The sequence below is a fragment of the Taeniopygia guttata genome, chromosome 5 (genome assembly GCF_048771995.1).
Source record: "Taeniopygia guttata chromosome 5, bTaeGut7.mat, whole genome shotgun sequence".
In the NCBI taxonomy this organism is placed as follows: domain Eukaryota; kingdom Metazoa; phylum Chordata; class Aves; order Passeriformes; family Estrildidae; genus Taeniopygia; species Taeniopygia guttata.
The window spans coordinates 27,379,373-27,397,936 of NC_133030.1; the positions used below are offsets into that span (position 1 = coordinate 27,379,373).

Consider the following 18,564-nt stretch of genomic DNA (forward strand, 5'->3'; position numbering starts at 1 on the left):
TTCTCTTGCTTTTATTGCCTAATAACCTGCTCTCTCCTCTTTTGTGTCATTTTGTGATGTGTGCCCGCAGAAATAAGCTCCTGTGACTCCTTCTGTCTCTCTTTTGAGCCTGGACTTGAATACACACAGAGCTCGCTTGGAACTGTACTGCAGAGCCTCTGGTCAATGATACAACAGACTAAAGAGGACTTCTGAACTTCATCCTCTGATCAGCCAAAGAAAAAAGGGCCCTTTTTATCTATACCTCATTATTTTTCAACATGGAAATGATAAATGCAGATAAATTGTGGAAGTCACAGATATGTGGACTGTTTTAGAAAGTTGAGGAGCAAATTATTAGTAGGGTAAAATTAAAATACTTGTAGCAAAGCTTTACATAGTATCAGCTAAAATTTTCCTAGCAAAGTACTCCTTAAAAACAAAGGACCAGCCCATATATCTCTCTGGAAAAGTACTCGCACTCTTGATTTGCTGTGAACCACATAGGTTCCTCAAAATACTGTCTTTTTAGAAAATGTCAAAAGTTTTCTTGCTTGTTTCTTAAAGATCTGATACAGTAAATCTTTACAATTTTCTACAGCTCCTCAGTATTTGTGCAGGGACTGAAGCTGGGAAAAGAAAACAGGATCTGCCTGCCTATAGTGATGTTCGTGTGGCTTTAGCATGAATATTCTAATTCTTTGCCTTACTCTAACAGTGTGAGTTTTCTAGGATTCATCCTGCTTTTCTAGTCTTGTTTCTATTCATGGACATCAAAGAAAGGAGGGCTTCCCAGAGGCAGGGAAGCCAAAACTCTGTGACCTGGTGGTTTTATGTACTTGCAGACTTGCAGAAAGACACAAAATTTCTGGCAGCAATGATGATATTGCAAGATACCATGTTGGAAAAACAATTTCTGTCAACAATCAGATTCATCTCTGACTCCAACAGATTTTGAGTGCTCCTGGGCAGAAATGCTTGGCTGGGAGCTGTGCACAGAGGGGACAGGCAGGTAGATGGGCTCGCAGAGCAGGGTGTCTCCTGGCAGCAAGTTGAGGAGGAACTATTACAGGTAGTCAGTGTGGATGGATCAAAGAATTCCTTGAGATGGAGTCTGGCCATAAACAGACTGCAGCCGGATATCCTGTCCCTTGGTCAGCAGTGAGGAGACCTGCAGCAGCTCATGGCTTCTTCTTAGAATTAAAGATGAGTCACTTAAAGGTTACTGAATTTTCTTTCCTATTGCTCCACTTCCTCTGTTTTCTAAAGATAAATAAGAAATGAGAGCCTGGAAATTCTCTTGAGAGGTCCTGCAGCTTGTTTGTTTTGTGAAAATACTTCTTGTTATCTAATTTTGTTGTGCTTGTTAACAACAACAGCAGCTTTCCCATAAAACTTGCCCCAAGTAAACTAACCACAATTTTGAGAACTGAGCTGCAGAGCAGAGAAGTTCACCTTGGAAATTTGAAGATGAAGTACTTTCTTCTGCCAACTCATTTAGCATTTCTCTGTAGCTTTGCATTCAGTAAACCCGTCCAGGTGTGTCCCTGCTCTGAGATGTTGAGAATTTACATTGCTGCTGCTGAGTTGCTCTATCTTAAAATTAATTAGAAACTCTTACTGCTGTGAATCTACTTGATAGAGGTTTCCTGTTATGGAGATGAGCATGTACTAAAATATATGTATTATTTTTTTTCCAGAAAGCTACAAGAAAGAATGCCTTAGGTGAGTTTGATTGTAATTATTATATAAATAACTACAGGTTTTGATGGAGCTGTATCTGTATGCTTCAATATCATGATTTGGTATATTTTTCTCTTTGAAAATGTTTTGGGTTTTTCTCCCCACCATCCGTGGAAGGCAATTCACAGAACTCAAATGTGTTTTAAAGTCACATTCATTGTGATTTTTTTATGCTGCTGTGATAAAAAAATTATGAAGAATTACTGAACAATTGCTACATGAAATGTTCTTTTCCATATGTAGCCCTAGCAAATCAGAGTATTTTTCACTTTGTTTTCTATCTTATGTGCTATATGGTACTTTTCTGTCTGCTATACCCAAGACTTCTGTAATTTTTTTGCCGAATAACAGATAGCTTTTGTCTGTGAGAAATGCATTCCCAGTATTTTAGAGTCAGAACTGAGGTGCATGTTCAATGTCTTATGACAAATTCACAGCTAATTTGGTCATTAATAGCTTGCATACATTCAATATGCATGATAAAAATAGTTATTTATTTTGTATGATCAATCCTATTTTTACAGAGGTCAGTTATGATTTTTCTTTAATTCCACAAGCTCTAATGAAGAGAACAATGACTTATAACAGCAGTCCCCTCTGAACCCTCCCAATGCTTCTTAAGCTAAAGTTTATTTAGTCACAACTTTGATTAAAGCTACACTAGGACATTTATATTAATACTAAACTTTTCTATCCAGGAAGCAGGACAAACCTAACCATTTTCAGCATACTAATCTTTCTTCACATTATTAGGAAATTAACTTCAGTGAAAGAAATTTTGAAAGATGCAAAATCTTGGTTAGTGTACCTCATCTCCCTTTCTGTACATGTATTTGCCTTTTCAGTGCCTTGTATGTTCTTTACTTTCTGCACCTGCCAGGTAGTGAAATAACTGTGTATGAAGGAGACATCCTCTTGAGAAGAGGGCGACGCAGTGCAATTAACTGTGAGAGTTGTTTGTGGCCCAAGTCACAAGATGGACTGGTCAAGGTTCCAGTTAACATCTCTTCTGATTTCTGTGAGTGCATGCAAATGGATGCTATAAGTTAGCCTTGATTTTCCAGTCCCTAACTCCCTGTTACTTTATGTTTCTATGTCATGCACCAAAAGCAACCTTTGGACAAGTGAGAATTTACTGACACGTCTCTTTCTCTATCATGTTAGCCCCATAGAAGTTTGGCTAAGACTCCAAACAGATGACACTAAAATATTTGGTTACTTGGGCCAATAGTCAGGTAATTTCAAATATTAGCTTGCTCCTGTTAGCTACAATGTACTTTGATATTTATCAATGTACTTTGATATTGACATTAGAAGAGGCATAATTTTTTCCCATTATGAATGCATTTTTGTCAAAATTACCACAAGGAACTTGTTTTCTAATGGTGTAATTTTATTTTAAATCTCTCATAGAAATATTCCCACACTAGAACCCGTGTAGAGACAAAAATGGAGCAAAAATCCTTGCAGGTATTTTTCCTTTGCTGATTCCCTCTAGTCAGTCAATAGCTCTGTCCGATGCAAAAAGCTGCAGAAGTGAATTCCATACAGACCCTTCTTCAAAGATCTTCCCTTGAGAATAAATGGCATGGAAGAAAAATACAGCCTGAGCCTGATTCCTGTTCCTCAGGGAAAGGAACAGAGGAAAGCTCAATCTCTTGGGCTGCTTCTCTGCCCATGTGCCTCCAGAACTGCAGTATATACTTTTGTGGATAGGTGAGGGTTATTCCGTCTATCTGCCTCTCTCCAAAGTTTAAATATTAGGAAATTGAGATACACATCAGTTGCAGATGATTCATAACTGAGGAAGTCAAATTAGGCCGAAATGTAGATAAACACTCTGATATTTATTTGGTATCTGAATAGAAACACCGTGATCTTCAGAGCCTTGGCTGTCTCAAGTGCTTTCAAGGGGGCTGTGGCAGGCATTTGCTCTTTCTGATAAACAAAATAGGGTTTTGGTGCTTAGCTACAATCAGCTGGCTCATTTGGGATATTTCAATCCAACTATTTGTATCTGAAACTGCCTCATTTCGTCTGTTCTGCCTAATGGAAGGAACAATGCCAATCTTTTGCTTTCCATCAGCTGTCTCCTAAATAATATGCGTATGGGATAGCTGTAATTGCTATACTTCCCCATAAAAGGCCAACCAGTTTGAAGATCTCTGAATGTTTGTTACCCTTTTTTTATTATACTTGTATGATAAAGAGCTAATGAGTGCTGTGAAGTTTTTAAGGAATGCACCCCACCAATGCACCTTTGTTTTTGATTAACCATGAAAGATTTCTCCTGCCCCCTTCTCTTTCTAGCAATAACAGAGAGGTCTTGGATTGCTGATGCTTTGCAAGAGATCTCCACGCTGACCTGTGTGCAATTCATAAATCGCACTACAGAAACAGACTATGTTTATGTTGAACGAGGGCAGAGGTAAGCTCCTTGTCTCCTGAGAGTGGCAGCACTCAAAAGGTCTTTTCAATTTTTTTCTGGTTTGTTTTGGATATAATTAATTGTTTTGGGTTTGGTTTTTTTTCCATGCTAGCAGTAAAGATTTAGAGAGAAGGTGCAATTTTTCATTTTTCTTTAGATATAGTGGTAGTTACATCAGCTAATAGGCTGCAGGAATAAATGTGTGTGTGGATTTAAAGATAATGGGGTGTAATTCAAAATAAGGAATTTTCCTTAATTGCTGTAAAAATTTAAATAAGTATAACTGTTTCAGGTTTTGCTTAACACTTTATACTGCTTCGCCTTAGTTTGATATAACCAATTTACTGGTTTAAAATTTGCCATCCTCATCACAAAGGTTTCATTTCCCTCCCACCATGACATTTGGCAGCTTTCATAAGTGTAGATATCTCATGCCAGTGACTATTTTCATGTCCGCTGCTGTGGCTGCATATCTAGAGGACCTTGGTGACTTAATCAATACATCTATATATTTGTATTTGCTAAATGTGATCCTTTTGGTTATTGATTGCTTATTCTTAGCTGCTGGTCTTACTTTGGAAAGATTGGAGGACGTCAAGCAGTAGGCCTGGTGAAAAATGGTTGCATGGATAAAGGAGCAATTCAGCATGAAATGAACCATGCACTGGGTTTCATCCATGAACAGGCACGGAGTGATCGGGACAGGTTTGTCAAGATTATGTGGGAACACATAGTGGCAGGTATGTCCACTAAATCTTAGAAAATATATACTTACAGTTATAGGAGAACCTTTCTCCTGTGAATAACAATGCAAATAAGAACCATGATTAATATTGGCTGAATTGCAGCAGCAGCAGCAGCACATTCCGTGTGATGGAATTTCTTGTTCAATGTTTGTACTAAGGGAATTTCTGTGGTTTCACCTATGGCACTGTGAAAGATGCAGCCTAAAAGTAGCTCTATATTCTTGTTTTGATTGCCATCTTGAGCCCAGACCCCAGGATACCAGGATCATGAGGATTACAAAATCTTGTTGCAAAGACTTGGCCAGGAGGCGAGACTATGGGACCCTTAAGTGAGGGGGGTGATGTGCGACATTCAAGATCATGTTGGGGTATCACACAACAGTTCTATCCCAGGAAAGCCATGGAAATAGGGGAAGGCAGCCAGTAGGCATCTTGGCAGTGACTGAAATGCACATATCCAAAAATGTATATGAACAAGAGACTAAATGTGGAAACACGCAACCATTAGCATTTCCAAAATTCTGGGACCTGGCTTGATGTGAGAGGAAAGACTGTAATTATATCCTCCTCGTGGACAGGATCATATACACATGAAAAGAAGGAGCTATAGGAAGCAATCAGGAGTGTCAATTCTGTAGAGGAAAAGCAAGTGGATACTCTTTATGGAAAGGAGTGCAGAATGAATTGTTTGGGCATGTGCCCATGATCTGTGTGCTGGGAACATGGGTTCACAATTTACAAGAACTCCAGGCTCTGGGGAGGAAAGGGTAGAGAGAATGGCAAGAGATCCAAGAGAAAGGGAGAAAGTGGTACATAGAAGGAAAATACCAGAAGAAAGTATGCAGGTTGTCACTTGTCTGGCAGCTATTTAGAGAGCTGAGTAATCCATAACAATTGTAAAAATACAATAATCTATTTAGTTCATTATAGAAAATAATAGTAAATGAGGCCAGACAATTGAATACCAAATTCTATTAAGTCTCTTCAACAAATAAGATACTCAACTACACAATATCCTGCACAGCTAAAAATATATCCATCTCTTTCTCCAGATGGAACTTGATTGTTTTTATTGCAAATTCCTAACACACTGCTCTCCAAACTTTCTTCAGCTATTCCCATGATATCCTAAGTAAATTCCATTTGTGTTGTTCTTTATTGAGGTTTCAGCTCCAGTGATAAGGTGTAATTTTGCTGTGAGTTGTTTGCCATTGTACAACAAGGGTGTGCCATGAAATGTCAGCAAAGGATGTGCTAGGAAAGAGAAGTTGAAAACATGAAGTTATATACACTAAACACACATAGTCTTACAGTAGTTTTGCAAAGGGAACTCCACAGGTTCAGATGTCATAATTCCTAAAGGATACAGATGTAACTAAGCTCTGATTCAAGCACAGTATCATGAAATGATAAATGAGGGGGAAGAGGTAAAGAAGACAAGGGTGTGCCAAAGGAGATGAGGTGTATCATCAGTGTTTTGAGTGTTCGCCAGGGGTGGAGAATGAGATGGTTGGTGTGGCAAGGGAGTTGGAATGCAGAGTGTGCAGCTCAAGCACTGCAGGGAAAAAATGCAAAGATATGCAGGGAAAAGGAAATGGAGAAAGAGTTATGTTCATGAGGCCTGTAATGTTACATCTTGCTGCTGTTAACACTGCTGATGGCAGAGCTCCTGCTGACCTTGGTGGTGCAGAACTAGACCTTAAGACCTTTTCCAGCATCTCAGCTCTCTCACACAAGCTGTTTTTCTCCTGCTAGGACTTCCATATTGTGAATGTTTTCTGGGGTTTGTTTTTATCCAGCAGTTTACCTTGGAAGACATCCTACTTCTTTGTTTTGACAAAATGTAGCCTGATCGGTTGCTGTCCACTTAGCTACTTGAAACTCAGCTTATTTTTCCTACATTTTTGGGAAAAAAGATATATTCAGAATCTTCAGCCATAGTTTCCTTTTCAGCTCTTCTGAGTCATTGCACTTACATTCTGGCAGAGGTAGATTTTTTTTTTTTTTTTCCTTTTTTGAGAGTGGAAAAGATGGGGTAAGCTCCAAACATGTGCAGGTCTAGACAGCCAGATCTCTTTGACATGTGGTGAGGTAGGTAGTAGTTTGCTGGCAGCACTTCAGTCCAGCTAGGATGCTGTCACTTTTTCTTTATCTAGAAAACTAATTCAGCAAAGCACTTCTTTGCCAAACTGTAGCCATATGCTTCAGTGTTTCACCACGTTTGAACTGTGTTCTCTGTTCATCACCTCAAGAAAAAGCTGCACACTTGATGATAACTCTTTCTGAACTTAGTATACAGATAAGGACTGAAATTAAAACACAGTCAGGAAGGCCAATGCTGTTGAGAAACAGTTTAAGCCTTAACTGAGTTTTACAGGTATGAAAAGCTCTAAATTCATGTTTATTTCCAAATTTTCTATTAATTGGGATTTCAAATCTTCCTTTTGCATCTCTTAGCCCTCAGCCCAGGACCACTGCTGAAGTACATTACTGGCTGAGATTTGCTCTGGTTGGAAGCCTACCAGCTGAGTTGTGTAGATCTCAAGGATGTCCAACTCTGAACTCTTGTCCAGATGGTCTGTGGTTTACAAACCACATTTGTAGTTATAATAATGAAGGTACAGAACTGGAAAGGAGTGCTCAGTGGCTAGGGCTTTAGTCTTAATGCCAGGCTGGCTGCATTCAGCTCCCTGCTCTGACAGTGCTCGTTTGCCTGTCTCACCATGGAGAAGAGACCTAGCACATAATTCATACTCATGATTTCCAGCCAGTGAGAAAAATAAGTGCGTTCTTCACATGAAACTCCCTCCAACTGTGTGTCTCTTTCCCTCTCCTCTGACTATCCTAGAAGCCTTGAGGAATAGCTTCAGTGCCTAACTTGAAGAAATAAAGCTAGGTGACATGAAATCCAGTCTCTATCCCTGGGCCCCAGCCCTGTATCAGTGTAACACCTTATCTCATATTCACTTTTTAACACTGATGAAAAGTGATGAGATGCTCAGCAGCTGTTCTGACAGAATTTGTTTTTCTGCTTCATGTGAATCATATCACTTCACTCTAGTCATTGCTGATGGGTTTGATCAGAGACAAAGCCTGAACATGTCTGGTAGCATGGGCTCTGGGACAAGTAGCAGGGAAAATATGTTCCTTTCTTTTGTGCATTAGGGCTCAGCATGACATCGCCCATGCATAGCTCCTAATTTTTCATCTAGGTGGTCAGCCAGATTTCCCTCTCAAGGTACAGATACAGCTTTGGGGACATAGGTTGGATGCTTACAGTATTCAAGATAATGGCACTGAAATGTATTTGGAGACACACTAAGGAAGATTAAGAGAGGAATATTTTTGTTTGAAGAGTAGAATGTATTAATTGATTATATGAAAACTTACTTGATTAACTTTTTATTCTGAAACCTACTAGACTATAAAAATGGGTTCTCATGGATTTCAAAAATCTCTGGTGGTTTTGATAGATCCAAGATCTCATTAGAACACGTATTAATATCCTATGCTACTCTCTGGATTATGACAGCAGGCAGTGTACTATTAGAACAGTAATAATTGTTCTGAATAATTGAAATGCTGCTTTCCCACCTTACAGGGGAACAAGGGAACTTTGGAAAAGTTAATTCCAAAAACCTGGGTCTTCCCTATGATTACTCTTCAGTGATGCACTATGGCGCGTAAGTTGTTTGCGGAAATATCCTTTCAAATGAGCAAACATTTTTCAGATCTTCTGCTAGGAAGAAGATCTAGGAAGAAGTTGCTCTGTGCAGGGAGCGACTTTTGCTGTTCATTTGAGTGCATGGACATAATTAAGGGTGAGCACACTTTCTTTGTCAGAAGGATTCCTGGAAAACAAGGGTTGATATGGAGAGCAACAAAACATAGGACAATCTTTCTTCCAATATACTCTTGCCTCTTGCTAAAGGCCTTTTGACAGGTCTGTGGTCCAAAGTCTAATTCTACTGAACCACTGATCTAAACCAGTTCTGAAGTTTAAATTATTTCATAAATGTAGTAACAGCTGATCATAGACAACAACATTCAAGTGTAGAGGCAAGAAAGATGGAATTTTTTTATATTATTGAGATGTTGTAGGCTGCCTTCTGTTAATCTGGGAACACTGTCTAAGGCTGCATTTTAGTCCATAATGTACAAGCTTGTATCATGTACCTTCTCCTTTATTTCCACAAGCAAGTAACAATTTCTGAAAAAATAACATTGAATAAAACTAGACTAGCAGAAGGCAGGAAGTTGCAGATAGCAAATAGGCAATTAGTAACTGAAACAGAACTATTTCTGCTCCTCTGCCTCAGGAACCAAGAAGGTGGGATTTGCTGGACATTAGTGGCCTTTTCACTCAGGACAGAGCAGCTTTTTCTGTTTGCTTGCTTTTACCTGCTGAACACCAAACATCTGCCATGCTGGTCCTCTTCAGGGAAGGGTACTAGGTCTCTGAGAAGCTTCTTGTCAATTTCCCTTAAAATTCTGTTTACATGGTACACGAGAAATGATAATGCAGTTAGAGAACGTCCCTGTCTATGAAAAGCAATCTAGAAATGTGATTTCCTTATTTCTACAGGTATGATTTCTCCAGCACACCTGGAAAACCAACTATTGTACCAGTTCCTGACCCCTCTATACCTATTGGGCAGAGAGAAGGGCTGAGTAACTTGGATGTAGCTAAAATCAACAAGCTCTACAAGTGCAGTAAGTGCTGTAGATAGAAGGCATATGAATACAGCTGATGTCTGTAGGTACTGACAGACATCCCCCAAAGGAATGCAGTCCACAGTCCCTTCACTACATCTCTTTCACCCTACAACAGGAAACAGAACTGTCCCTGTGCCAAACTGCTGCCTTCTTGGAAAGGACAATTTACTTTCAATAATTCACTCTCATTTTGAGTTATCCTCACCTAATCCCTGCTCTTTGAGATAAGCAAAATCCACCAGAGAACTCATGGTTGCTACCTCTGTCACATTCTCATTTCAGGAAAGCTCTGAAGGTAGCAAAGCATGTAAGCTCTCCTCAGCTGTGAGCTTAGAGTCATATGCATCAGTAGTGCCAGATTTGTGATTTCTCTTAATTACAAAATGTCTGCAGGGCTGTAAGCATGGGTGCCATTCAGCCTGATCAGAACCCCCTGGAGGAGAAAACCATAGGCATTTTGTATAGATTCTTACTTTCTTGCCACATCTGCTTCTCAGCTCATCCCTGTGGTATCTTGAAGTCTAGAAATACCTAACATTCCTCTGTAGACAGGAACTCTTCAGCCAAGATGCACAAAACAGGTATAACATCATGCTCCTGCAGTGCACGGGTTTTGCTTTAATTCCCAGGACAAAGGCTAATTGATTTATATGGTATTTGACTTTTCTGAGATGTTATTCAATTAGTTTCCACCAAAACAGCAAGAAGCATTAACAAAACCTAAATATTAGTACACTAAATTCTACTCTTATGTTAGAACTTTGTTAAATAATTAGAATTTAGAAGGAATCAGCATTCCTTCAGTTGGATTATTAGGTACAGTAATCATTGCTGAGAGTGGGTCCCCCAAATTCACAACTGCAGATGAGACAACTTTACAATTGATGGTCTCAAAGATAGTGATAACAAGTATTTAGTGATATTTATTCTCAACAGTAGGGCTGGGAATGAATCATACTTCAATACCATTACCATGCAATTTCATAATTAGATCTATATATTTTGGAAGAAAAGCATTAAATTTTAAAAAGAGAGAAAAACTTAGGAACTAAAAAAAAAACCATAAAAATTCTGGTTGTCTCAGGAAAAGTAGGAAGCAAGAGAAAAATGTCAAAAATTCCTATGAACAGATGTCATATATTCATATTTTGTAATTTGGGGAGTTATATAAAATGCAAAAAATGAAGATGTGGAAAAACAAAAGATAGATGAGATCAGACTTTGTATACCAGTCACTGGGTCTGTAGGTTGACTTCAGTGCTCTCTGTTAGATTTTTCCCTTAGTGACTACCTCTCTTTACTTTGACAAAATCTTGTTTTCAAACTTGATTTTTACACACACTTATGAATACACACCGTTGCTAATAGAAATGTATGTACTGCTGTCATTGAAAGTGCTTCTGTGGTTGAAGTTACGGGAGTTCACAAAAGATCCGGGCCTTTTTTAGTAAACTAATATATGTGAATGAAGCCCTATTGTCTTTTAAAAAAACATTAGTAGCTGAAACAGGCAAGTATTTTAACTACCTTTATATCACTTCCAGGTTTTCAATAATTTTTACACCAGGAGCAGCAATACAGTTGTAAGAATTATAATTCATTTATACAAGCTTGACTGCTGCAAATGGTTGGAGAGACTTGTCAAGCATTATGGGAATATTTTTGTGCAGTTTTCATTCTCTTCAATGTTGTTTGGTTCTTCCCTTCAGATTGCTGTAGCTCTGTGTTGCCTAAACCCAAAGGCTCGTTCTCATCTGTCAATTACCCATCCCCATACCCGAACAATAGCAACTGTCTGTGGTTGATCCGCATCCGTCGAAGCAAGGTAATTTTTATTAGGAAGAAAAAGGTTTCAAGCACAGAATCCAGGCTACACAGCATTATTTCATTACCATGAGTAACTCCTGGAAGTCAGCTCATGGATCAAGACATTTACTTTGTTATGCAGTAAATGAAAGTCTCAACAATTTTCATAAGAACTCAGACTATTAGAGGGATTATTTAACTTGATTTTTATCCAGTTCAGATAGGATGGCTTTTCAAAGACAAGCAGTAGTGAGACATCAGTCTCTGGGATCTCAGTAATAGGACAGCTAGATGAAATTCTGTGCTCTTTTTATATAGAAAGTAAGGTTTCCATAATACATGGATAGTAAAATGAATATGAAGGTTCAAGACTTTCCTTGTGTATAACACCAAACCCAACTTGTGCTTTTTTGTTTCTCCAGATTTTCCTGCAGTTTGAGGCTTTTGATCTCCAACGGTCCTCAGACTGTTCTTCTGATTATATAAAAATTTACAACGGGAACAGCAAGAGCTCCCCAGTCTTGCTGGACAAGTACTGTGGGAAGGGTCCACTGCCCTCCTTAGTAGCATCTGGATCCACAATGCTGGTAGAGTTTGCAAGCGATGAGAGCATTACAGCCACAGGATTCAGAGCCTCCTACAACAGGGGTATGAACACTCCTTTACAAAGCTTGCAGAAGAGCATTAGTAGTATTTGTACAGAAGAACTGAAAACTGCAGAGTAGGTCTTTCTGCTGTCATTCTTCACACTTTCATAGCAACTGGAAATGTAGAAGGCCAGGCAATGATGTGTCTACAAGTTCACAGGAGACAGAAAATGGGATGTCACATGGGTCTCATATTATTATCCCGAGATCTCACTCACATTCTTCTGAGAGCCTCTGTAACGCTTCTTCATATCTCCAGAACAATGTCTTTAAATAAAAACAATGCAATGACTGAAATTAATAAGAGCAGTACAGCCAAAGAACACAAAGACTGCAGAATCAACAGGAGACCTCAACCAATGAGATGCAAAGCCAGTATCTGGGCAAGATATTATTCAAGGTTTTGTGGGATTTTATGCAGCAGCAGAGGTACCTTTGGTACCTTACATCTTCTGAATTAAAAGCTTCTGTTATTTACACAGAACACTGTGCTTCCTGTAATCATGTGAGGGGTGTCTTTTTTGCAAACACACAAATGCATTCTGGACTGCCAGACCAAATTCTGTTGTTCTGTATCATGCATTCAGCAAGAAGGCAGTAGCCCATAGTTGCCTTATTTCAACTGAAAATCCAAGCTTCTTTGGAGCATAAATCAAAGAAGTCTTAGAAAAGTGTTATTTTTACTCTTTTTGTTTTATTCACTGGAATAATTTCTAGAAAGCACTAGATCTAGCTTGATAATGCAATCTTGAATACCTGAGCTGAAGTATTTTTTTTCTGAAGGGCAGTCAGTGCCAGCAGAATGCTATGCTAATATGGTAACAGCTGATTGGAAAGTCCGATACAGCTTTAGATGCAGATGTTCCCTGTCCTCCAAAGACTATTTATCAGACATGTTTCTAGTTCCTTCACTACAGCTGCTGATACAAATACTAAGTGAAGAAATAAAGTACTTCAGCAGTAGATTTTCATGGTAGCACATTTTTTCTTGGTTTAAAGAAATAGTACAATAGGGTGTAAGCAAGCTCATTTCTACTGACAAAACACTCTCGTTAATATATCTGGTTTTCTTCTTTACTCCTCAGTGAATTGTGGAGCCACTTTCAGAGATTCAAAGGGAGTCATCACCTCTCCAAACTACCCCAATAAATACCCCAAAAACCGAGCATGTTTCTGGGTCATCACTTCTCCAGTAGGATACAAGGTAAGGCACAGATTAATTCATTTGTGGGTTTCATCACTGTTCTCTGATGAAACCTCTGTTTCCCTTGAAGAATAAGAGGTGTTATGTCATGTTTTCATCAGATATTCTCACAGTAAAAATTCATTTTAAGAATTTATCCTGGACTTTGTATTTGAGGTGCTCAGCAAGGGAAAACTTTTACACGTGCAAGTGAACTTATGAATCTAGCCTGTACCTCAAGGTTTTGTTCAAAATAATCCCTAGGTAAGAGCTCCCACTAGAAAACTGAAACATCACCCAGGTGCTGTTTTTATATTTCTCTAGAGGAAAAAATGTGAAGCATTGAAGATCAATCTTGTCCCTTGCCTCTCCTTCCAAATCAAATACTGATGAATTAAGTAAATAATTTGCTACTAATTTGCATTGCCATATGGAATCAGGATGTGGTGCACACACAGAATAAAAAAATGGTGCCTGCACATAATGAGTTCAGAGTATTTGTTGTTGTTGTTGTTGTTGTTAAAAAATCGGTAAGATGAAAGGCTCCAACCTAGAAACAAAATGCTTTGGTTGTATTTTCTCCAGATATCTCTCAAAATGTTATCCTTTGAGCTGGAATATAGTGACAGATGCATCTTTGACTACTTGCTCATACATGATGGAAGCCGTCCTATGTCACCTGCAGTTGGCCCTTATTGTGGGACAGAGAAAGTTGCAGACTTTACTTCCACTGGGAACTTTGTGCTGGTTGAATTCCACAGTGATTTAGTGTGGGAGTTGCCTGGATTTGTGATGAGTTATACATTTGCTAGGTAAGTATAATACAGACAGGGTTTGAAAAACAGAATGAGAGTAAGAGTCCAGCTAGCCACAGGTAAAAGTGAAGGTGCCACCAATTTCAGAAAAAAAATATATAGACTGATACCTTTAATAAGCATGAAGTTTGACCTCTTAGTCTTACATCTACAGTGGTGTAACTTCCATGGTGAATCAAGGACAGAAATGTTCCTGCCCACTAGATGCTTCTGTCTGAGACAGTAAGGTTTTTGTTACGATATTCTCATTGCTGGTGTTGCACAGCCAAACACAATAGCAGAGGTGAAACTACGTAAGCAGATTTTCAAGAACTTCTAGTGGTAGAAACTTTATAGTTTATAGTGCCCATAAAAAAAATCAGAACATGGCTGTGCAGCAACTTTAACCTGTATTCTGGCAAATGCTATTACCCAACCTAAATGTGCATACAGAAAAATCTTCAGACACATTTATTTACATTTTGAAGCCAAGATCACTTACACAGTTCATACTAGCACCAGAGCTTAGCCTGGAAATCACCACTTGACAGTGAACAAGTGGTGTCATAGAACAACATGATGTAGAGTACCTCACCTTAAAGATTTGCACTACTCCTCTGTGAGATGAACCAGGTCAGGGAACAGATTTAACTAAAGAAACTAAAGTTAAGAGTGGCAGAAGCAAGCAGTGAGGGAGAGGGAATGGAATGAAGCACCTGCTGTTGCCACTTTGCTGCGGCCTGAGTCAGGTATTGAAATTGTCCATAAGGTGTTTCCAAAATAGTTTTTAAAAATGTGTTGAGAACTGAAGACCTAATGCAAAGACCATTGAATGTTCTCTTTGGTGAGCATTTAAGGTGTGAAGTACCTTGTCTGTAGAGAGAAATCCTCTTCCTCTAAAGAGATAGCTGGAGTGGAGAAAGAAATTACCATTGTAAACACCTAACACTGCGTTGACTTGATGTATTCAGAATTAAATACTAATGCCAAACTGGGAGATGCAAAAACATAATGAATAATAAAAGATTTTGTTGAAGTTATGTCTTCGTGAAGAAGAGCATGTAGAAATTGCCAATTTGCTTTCCTGGTGCAACCAAAACAATTTTTAATTATGATGACTTTGTAGCAGTGGGAGGGACAGGTTTAAATCTGTAATGTTTTGCTTTTTAGGCACTGGTTAATTTTCACCCACAGAAGAATGATAATTGATAAGTTGTGGATGTCAGGGTTTAGAGCTTTCTTGCATCATGGTGGGAAAGTGCAAGCACAGCAGGCAACAAATATTTGTATTTTTTACAAGCTCCAATTTTCTGGCTATAAAAAGCATTCCTTCATTTAATTTGGCTCACAATTTAGATTGGCATATTTTTGGAGAATGTAACCATTTAATCAGTATGTCAGAAAATTAAACTCTACTTCTATTTTTAAGCTCAGCTTCAGACTGTAAAAATGCTAATTCTTCTCCTTGAATCTGAGGACTTTGATGGAGGTGCAAAAGTAACAACCCCATGACAACTCTCATTATATAACAAAGTTGAACAGGTCCCTGTTTTAAACAGACAGTGCTGAACAGCTTTGTAACTTGAGTATTACTTTAGATTCCCTTCCCTTGATCTGATGTGGAGCTCTACAGACGTGCAATGTTTTAGATGTTTACTCATACTTGGTAAAAGAGCAAAAGCAATATACCACGCACAGGAATACTGGTCTTGCACTAGAAATATGATTTTAAGTAGAACATTGCCCATGTATAAATACACTCATATTCTGAACTATATGAAGTAAGAGTAATCAGCTAGTAGACACAAGGGACAGTATAGTCAAAAGTTTAGGAATCAAATACCACAATAGGAGGATTTTCAGAAGTTCTAATATTAAAGTTCAGCACTCAACACACTATTGAAATCTAAAATGTAAGGATTTGACCATAAAACACAGAGGTATCTAGCAGTGAGGAATATATGCATTCCCACAGATGTACATAACTCATGACACAAAAAGGTATTACCTTAATTGCATACAAAACCAGATGTTTCTAAAGAGAGAAGTGCTTCCACAGGCCTGTGTGTGTGGAAAAAGTAAGAGTGTTTGTGTCCATATATTCATTTTTTACCTGCTTTGAGACTGTCCTGGTTCCTGCCTGGGAGGCAAATCAGAGCCTTTGAGTGCTATGCTTTTGTAGTCTGTAAGAACCAGAATAGAGAGCTGTCAATTACTGCTGCAGGAGAAAAACAGCCTGGAATAAAGCATTACAGAAGCACACAAAAATGTACTACTCATAGGTCTATTTTTGTGTTTAATTTAAAATATATTTCCCTTACATAAACAAATAACTGTGGTTGAGATGACACTTGTTTGCATGACCACAACCCTGGATATTGAATCATAGAATAGTTTGGGTTGAAAGGGACACATAAAGGTCACCTAGTCCAAAACCCTGCAATACGCAATTGTCTTCAACTAGACCAAGTTGCTCAGAGCCCCATCCAACCTGAGTTTGAATGTTTCCAGAGATGGGGCATCCACCACCTCCCTGGGCAACCTGTTGCAGTGTCTTACCCCCCACACATAAAAATTTTTTTTTCCTTATAGCTAGTCTAAATCAACCCTACTTTAGTTCAAAACCCTTGTCCCTTGTCCTATCACAACAGGCCCTGCTAAAATTCTTATTCCCCTCTCATATAAGCCCCCTATAAGTATGAAAGGCTGCAATAAGGTCTCCCCAGAGCCCTCTCATCTCTTGACTCAACTCGACCCGACTCCCTCAGCACATTCTTATAGGAAAGGTGCTCCAGCTTCCTAATCATCTTTGTGGCCCTCTTCTGGATGTGCTCCAACAGGTCCTTGTCCTTTCTGGGCTGAGGACTCCAGACCCAGATGCAGCACTCCAGGTGGGAGCCGCCCAGAGCAGAGTAGCTGTAACTATGTAGTACAGAGAATGTACAAACTTACTGTGCAAAACTGACTTTGGCAAGAAGACACACAATCCAAAGCCCATTTAATCTCTCCTGCACTTCAAATAGAAATTGAAAACCTTATAGGCTAAGTCGTCACATAGGATTTTATAATCGAGTTCGCTTTACCATGGGAAACATCCGCGGTCAAAAAACAGAAATTAAAGGAAAGCTGCTGCTGCTCGGCTGCCAAATGGCTTTCGGCTCAGCAGCCGGAGAACCGCGGGGCCCGGGCCCCCTCTGGCGGACATGTGCCGGGAACGGGAACGGGAACGGGAGCGGGCACGGGCACGGGAGCGGGCACGGGAACGGGATCGGGATCGGGCACGGGAACGGGAGCGGGCACTGGAACGGGAACGGGCACGGGAGCGGGCACGGGCACGGGAACGGGAGCGGGCACGGGAACGGGCACAGGAACAGGAACGGGAACGGGAGCGGGCACGGGAACGGGATCGGGAACGGGAGCGGGCACGGGAGCGGGCTTGGGAACGGGAGCGGGCACGGGAACGGGAACGGGAGCAGGAGCGGGCACGGGCACGGGAGCGGGAGCGGGCACGGGCACGGAGCGTGCAGCGCAGCTTCTGCAGCCAGAGGAGAGAGCGACGTCTCCGTGCCGCGCTGGCACGGAGATGTATTTTCTCTACAAGAGCTGCACTCCAAATGGCACCTGTCAGTCGGTAGGTTGCACTGTAACATCAAGATTGAAGTCTCCTGTTCCTGTTTTCCCATTGAGCAGCTCAATAGCAAAGACAATGAAGCTTTTTATTTGGGTTAATATTTGTCTCAATTCCATGCTTTATGCCTACAATACCTGGAATGTCCGGGTGGCCTCTAACACAATTGCTGGACAGGTACGAAGTTTAGCTTCCACTTGTCTTTCTAATGTTTTCTACCATTAAAAAAACCTAACCAAACAAAAACCCCAACAAGCAAACAAATGCCAAAATTGAAAGATTGAGAGAGAACCCTCCATTTCCCCCCTTTATTCAGATATTAATGAGTTTTACTTCCTTGAATAAATCAGTCCATTTCTTAATTTAATTGTGTATGTCTTTACAACGTGGGGTTATATATTAAACTGGAAAGAATGCACAATGTACCTGCAAACCCACGCTGTTAACAGGATGACTCATTTGCACTCCGTGACTCTTTCTGCAAACACTGCAAGACATTTAACTCCTGAGGGCAGGCGGATCAACACTGGCAGAAGGATGGGCTGGGAATAACTGGAATTTTGCAGTTCAGTTGATTCTTGCTATTCTGAGCCAGGATCTCACCACAGGTTTAGGACGAAAAAAAAAAAATCCCAGAGTAGCTTAAGCGCAACACTGTCAGCCTTAGAGAATACACTTTCTTGTTTTATTAACACCCGAGAACAGTTAATGCCCTCTGGGCCATGGCGGGCAGGGGCACCAGACTGCATGTACCACAATGCATTGCGCGGCGATGGTAGCCGAGCCGGCCAGGGGCTGGGATCGTGGGGAGTTCTGGGTAGTGTAGTTTATTTGTGGAGAGCCGCCTAGCACCTGAAGGCGGGCAGGGAGAAGCAAGGGACTACAACTCCCGTA

At 40.0% G+C, this 18,564-nt stretch overlaps 1 protein-coding gene and 1 long non-coding RNA gene across 2 annotated transcripts; one reads left to right on the forward strand and one right to left on the reverse strand.

The window, feature by feature from the left end:
* The first annotated feature begins 1,443 nt into the window (after positions 1-1,443).
* Positions 1,444-14,485, forward strand: LOC100222906 (embryonic protein UVS.2). Its single transcript, XM_041716619.2, has 11 exons — positions 1,444-1,518; positions 1,680-1,704; positions 2,603-2,740; positions 4,033-4,150; positions 4,712-4,890; positions 8,498-8,579; positions 9,482-9,609; positions 11,322-11,437; positions 11,841-12,066; positions 13,151-13,269; positions 13,834-14,485. Exons 1-11 carry the CDS (start codon positions 1,450-1,452, stop codon positions 14,062-14,064), a joined length of 1,431 nt encoding a protein of 476 aa, XP_041572553.2. The 5' UTR covers positions 1,444-1,449; the 3' UTR covers positions 14,065-14,485.
* Positions 12,138-18,557, reverse strand: LOC140684280 (uncharacterized). Its single transcript, XR_012056324.1, has 3 exons — positions 18,097-18,557; positions 16,156-16,225; positions 12,138-12,332 (listed from the first exon to the last, which is right to left on the reverse strand). It is a non-coding gene; the product is annotated as an uncharacterized lncRNA (long non-coding RNA).
* Positions 18,558-18,564: the final 7 nt, after the last annotated feature.

Excerpts from the sequence above, each read along its gene's own strand:
- LOC100222906 (XM_041716619.2), top strand. The coding sequence starts at position 1,450 with ATGAAGTACTTTCTTCTGCCAACTCATTTAGCATTTCTCTGTAGCTTT. Across the intron at positions 8,580-9,481 it reads TCAGTGATGCACTATGGCGC|GTATGATTTCTCCAGCACAC; the intron begins GTAAGTTGTTTG and ends TTATTTCTACAG. Across the intron at positions 9,610-11,321 it reads CAACAAGCTCTACAAGTGCA|ATTGCTGTAGCTCTGTGTTG; the intron begins GTAAGTGCTGTA and ends TCTTCCCTTCAG.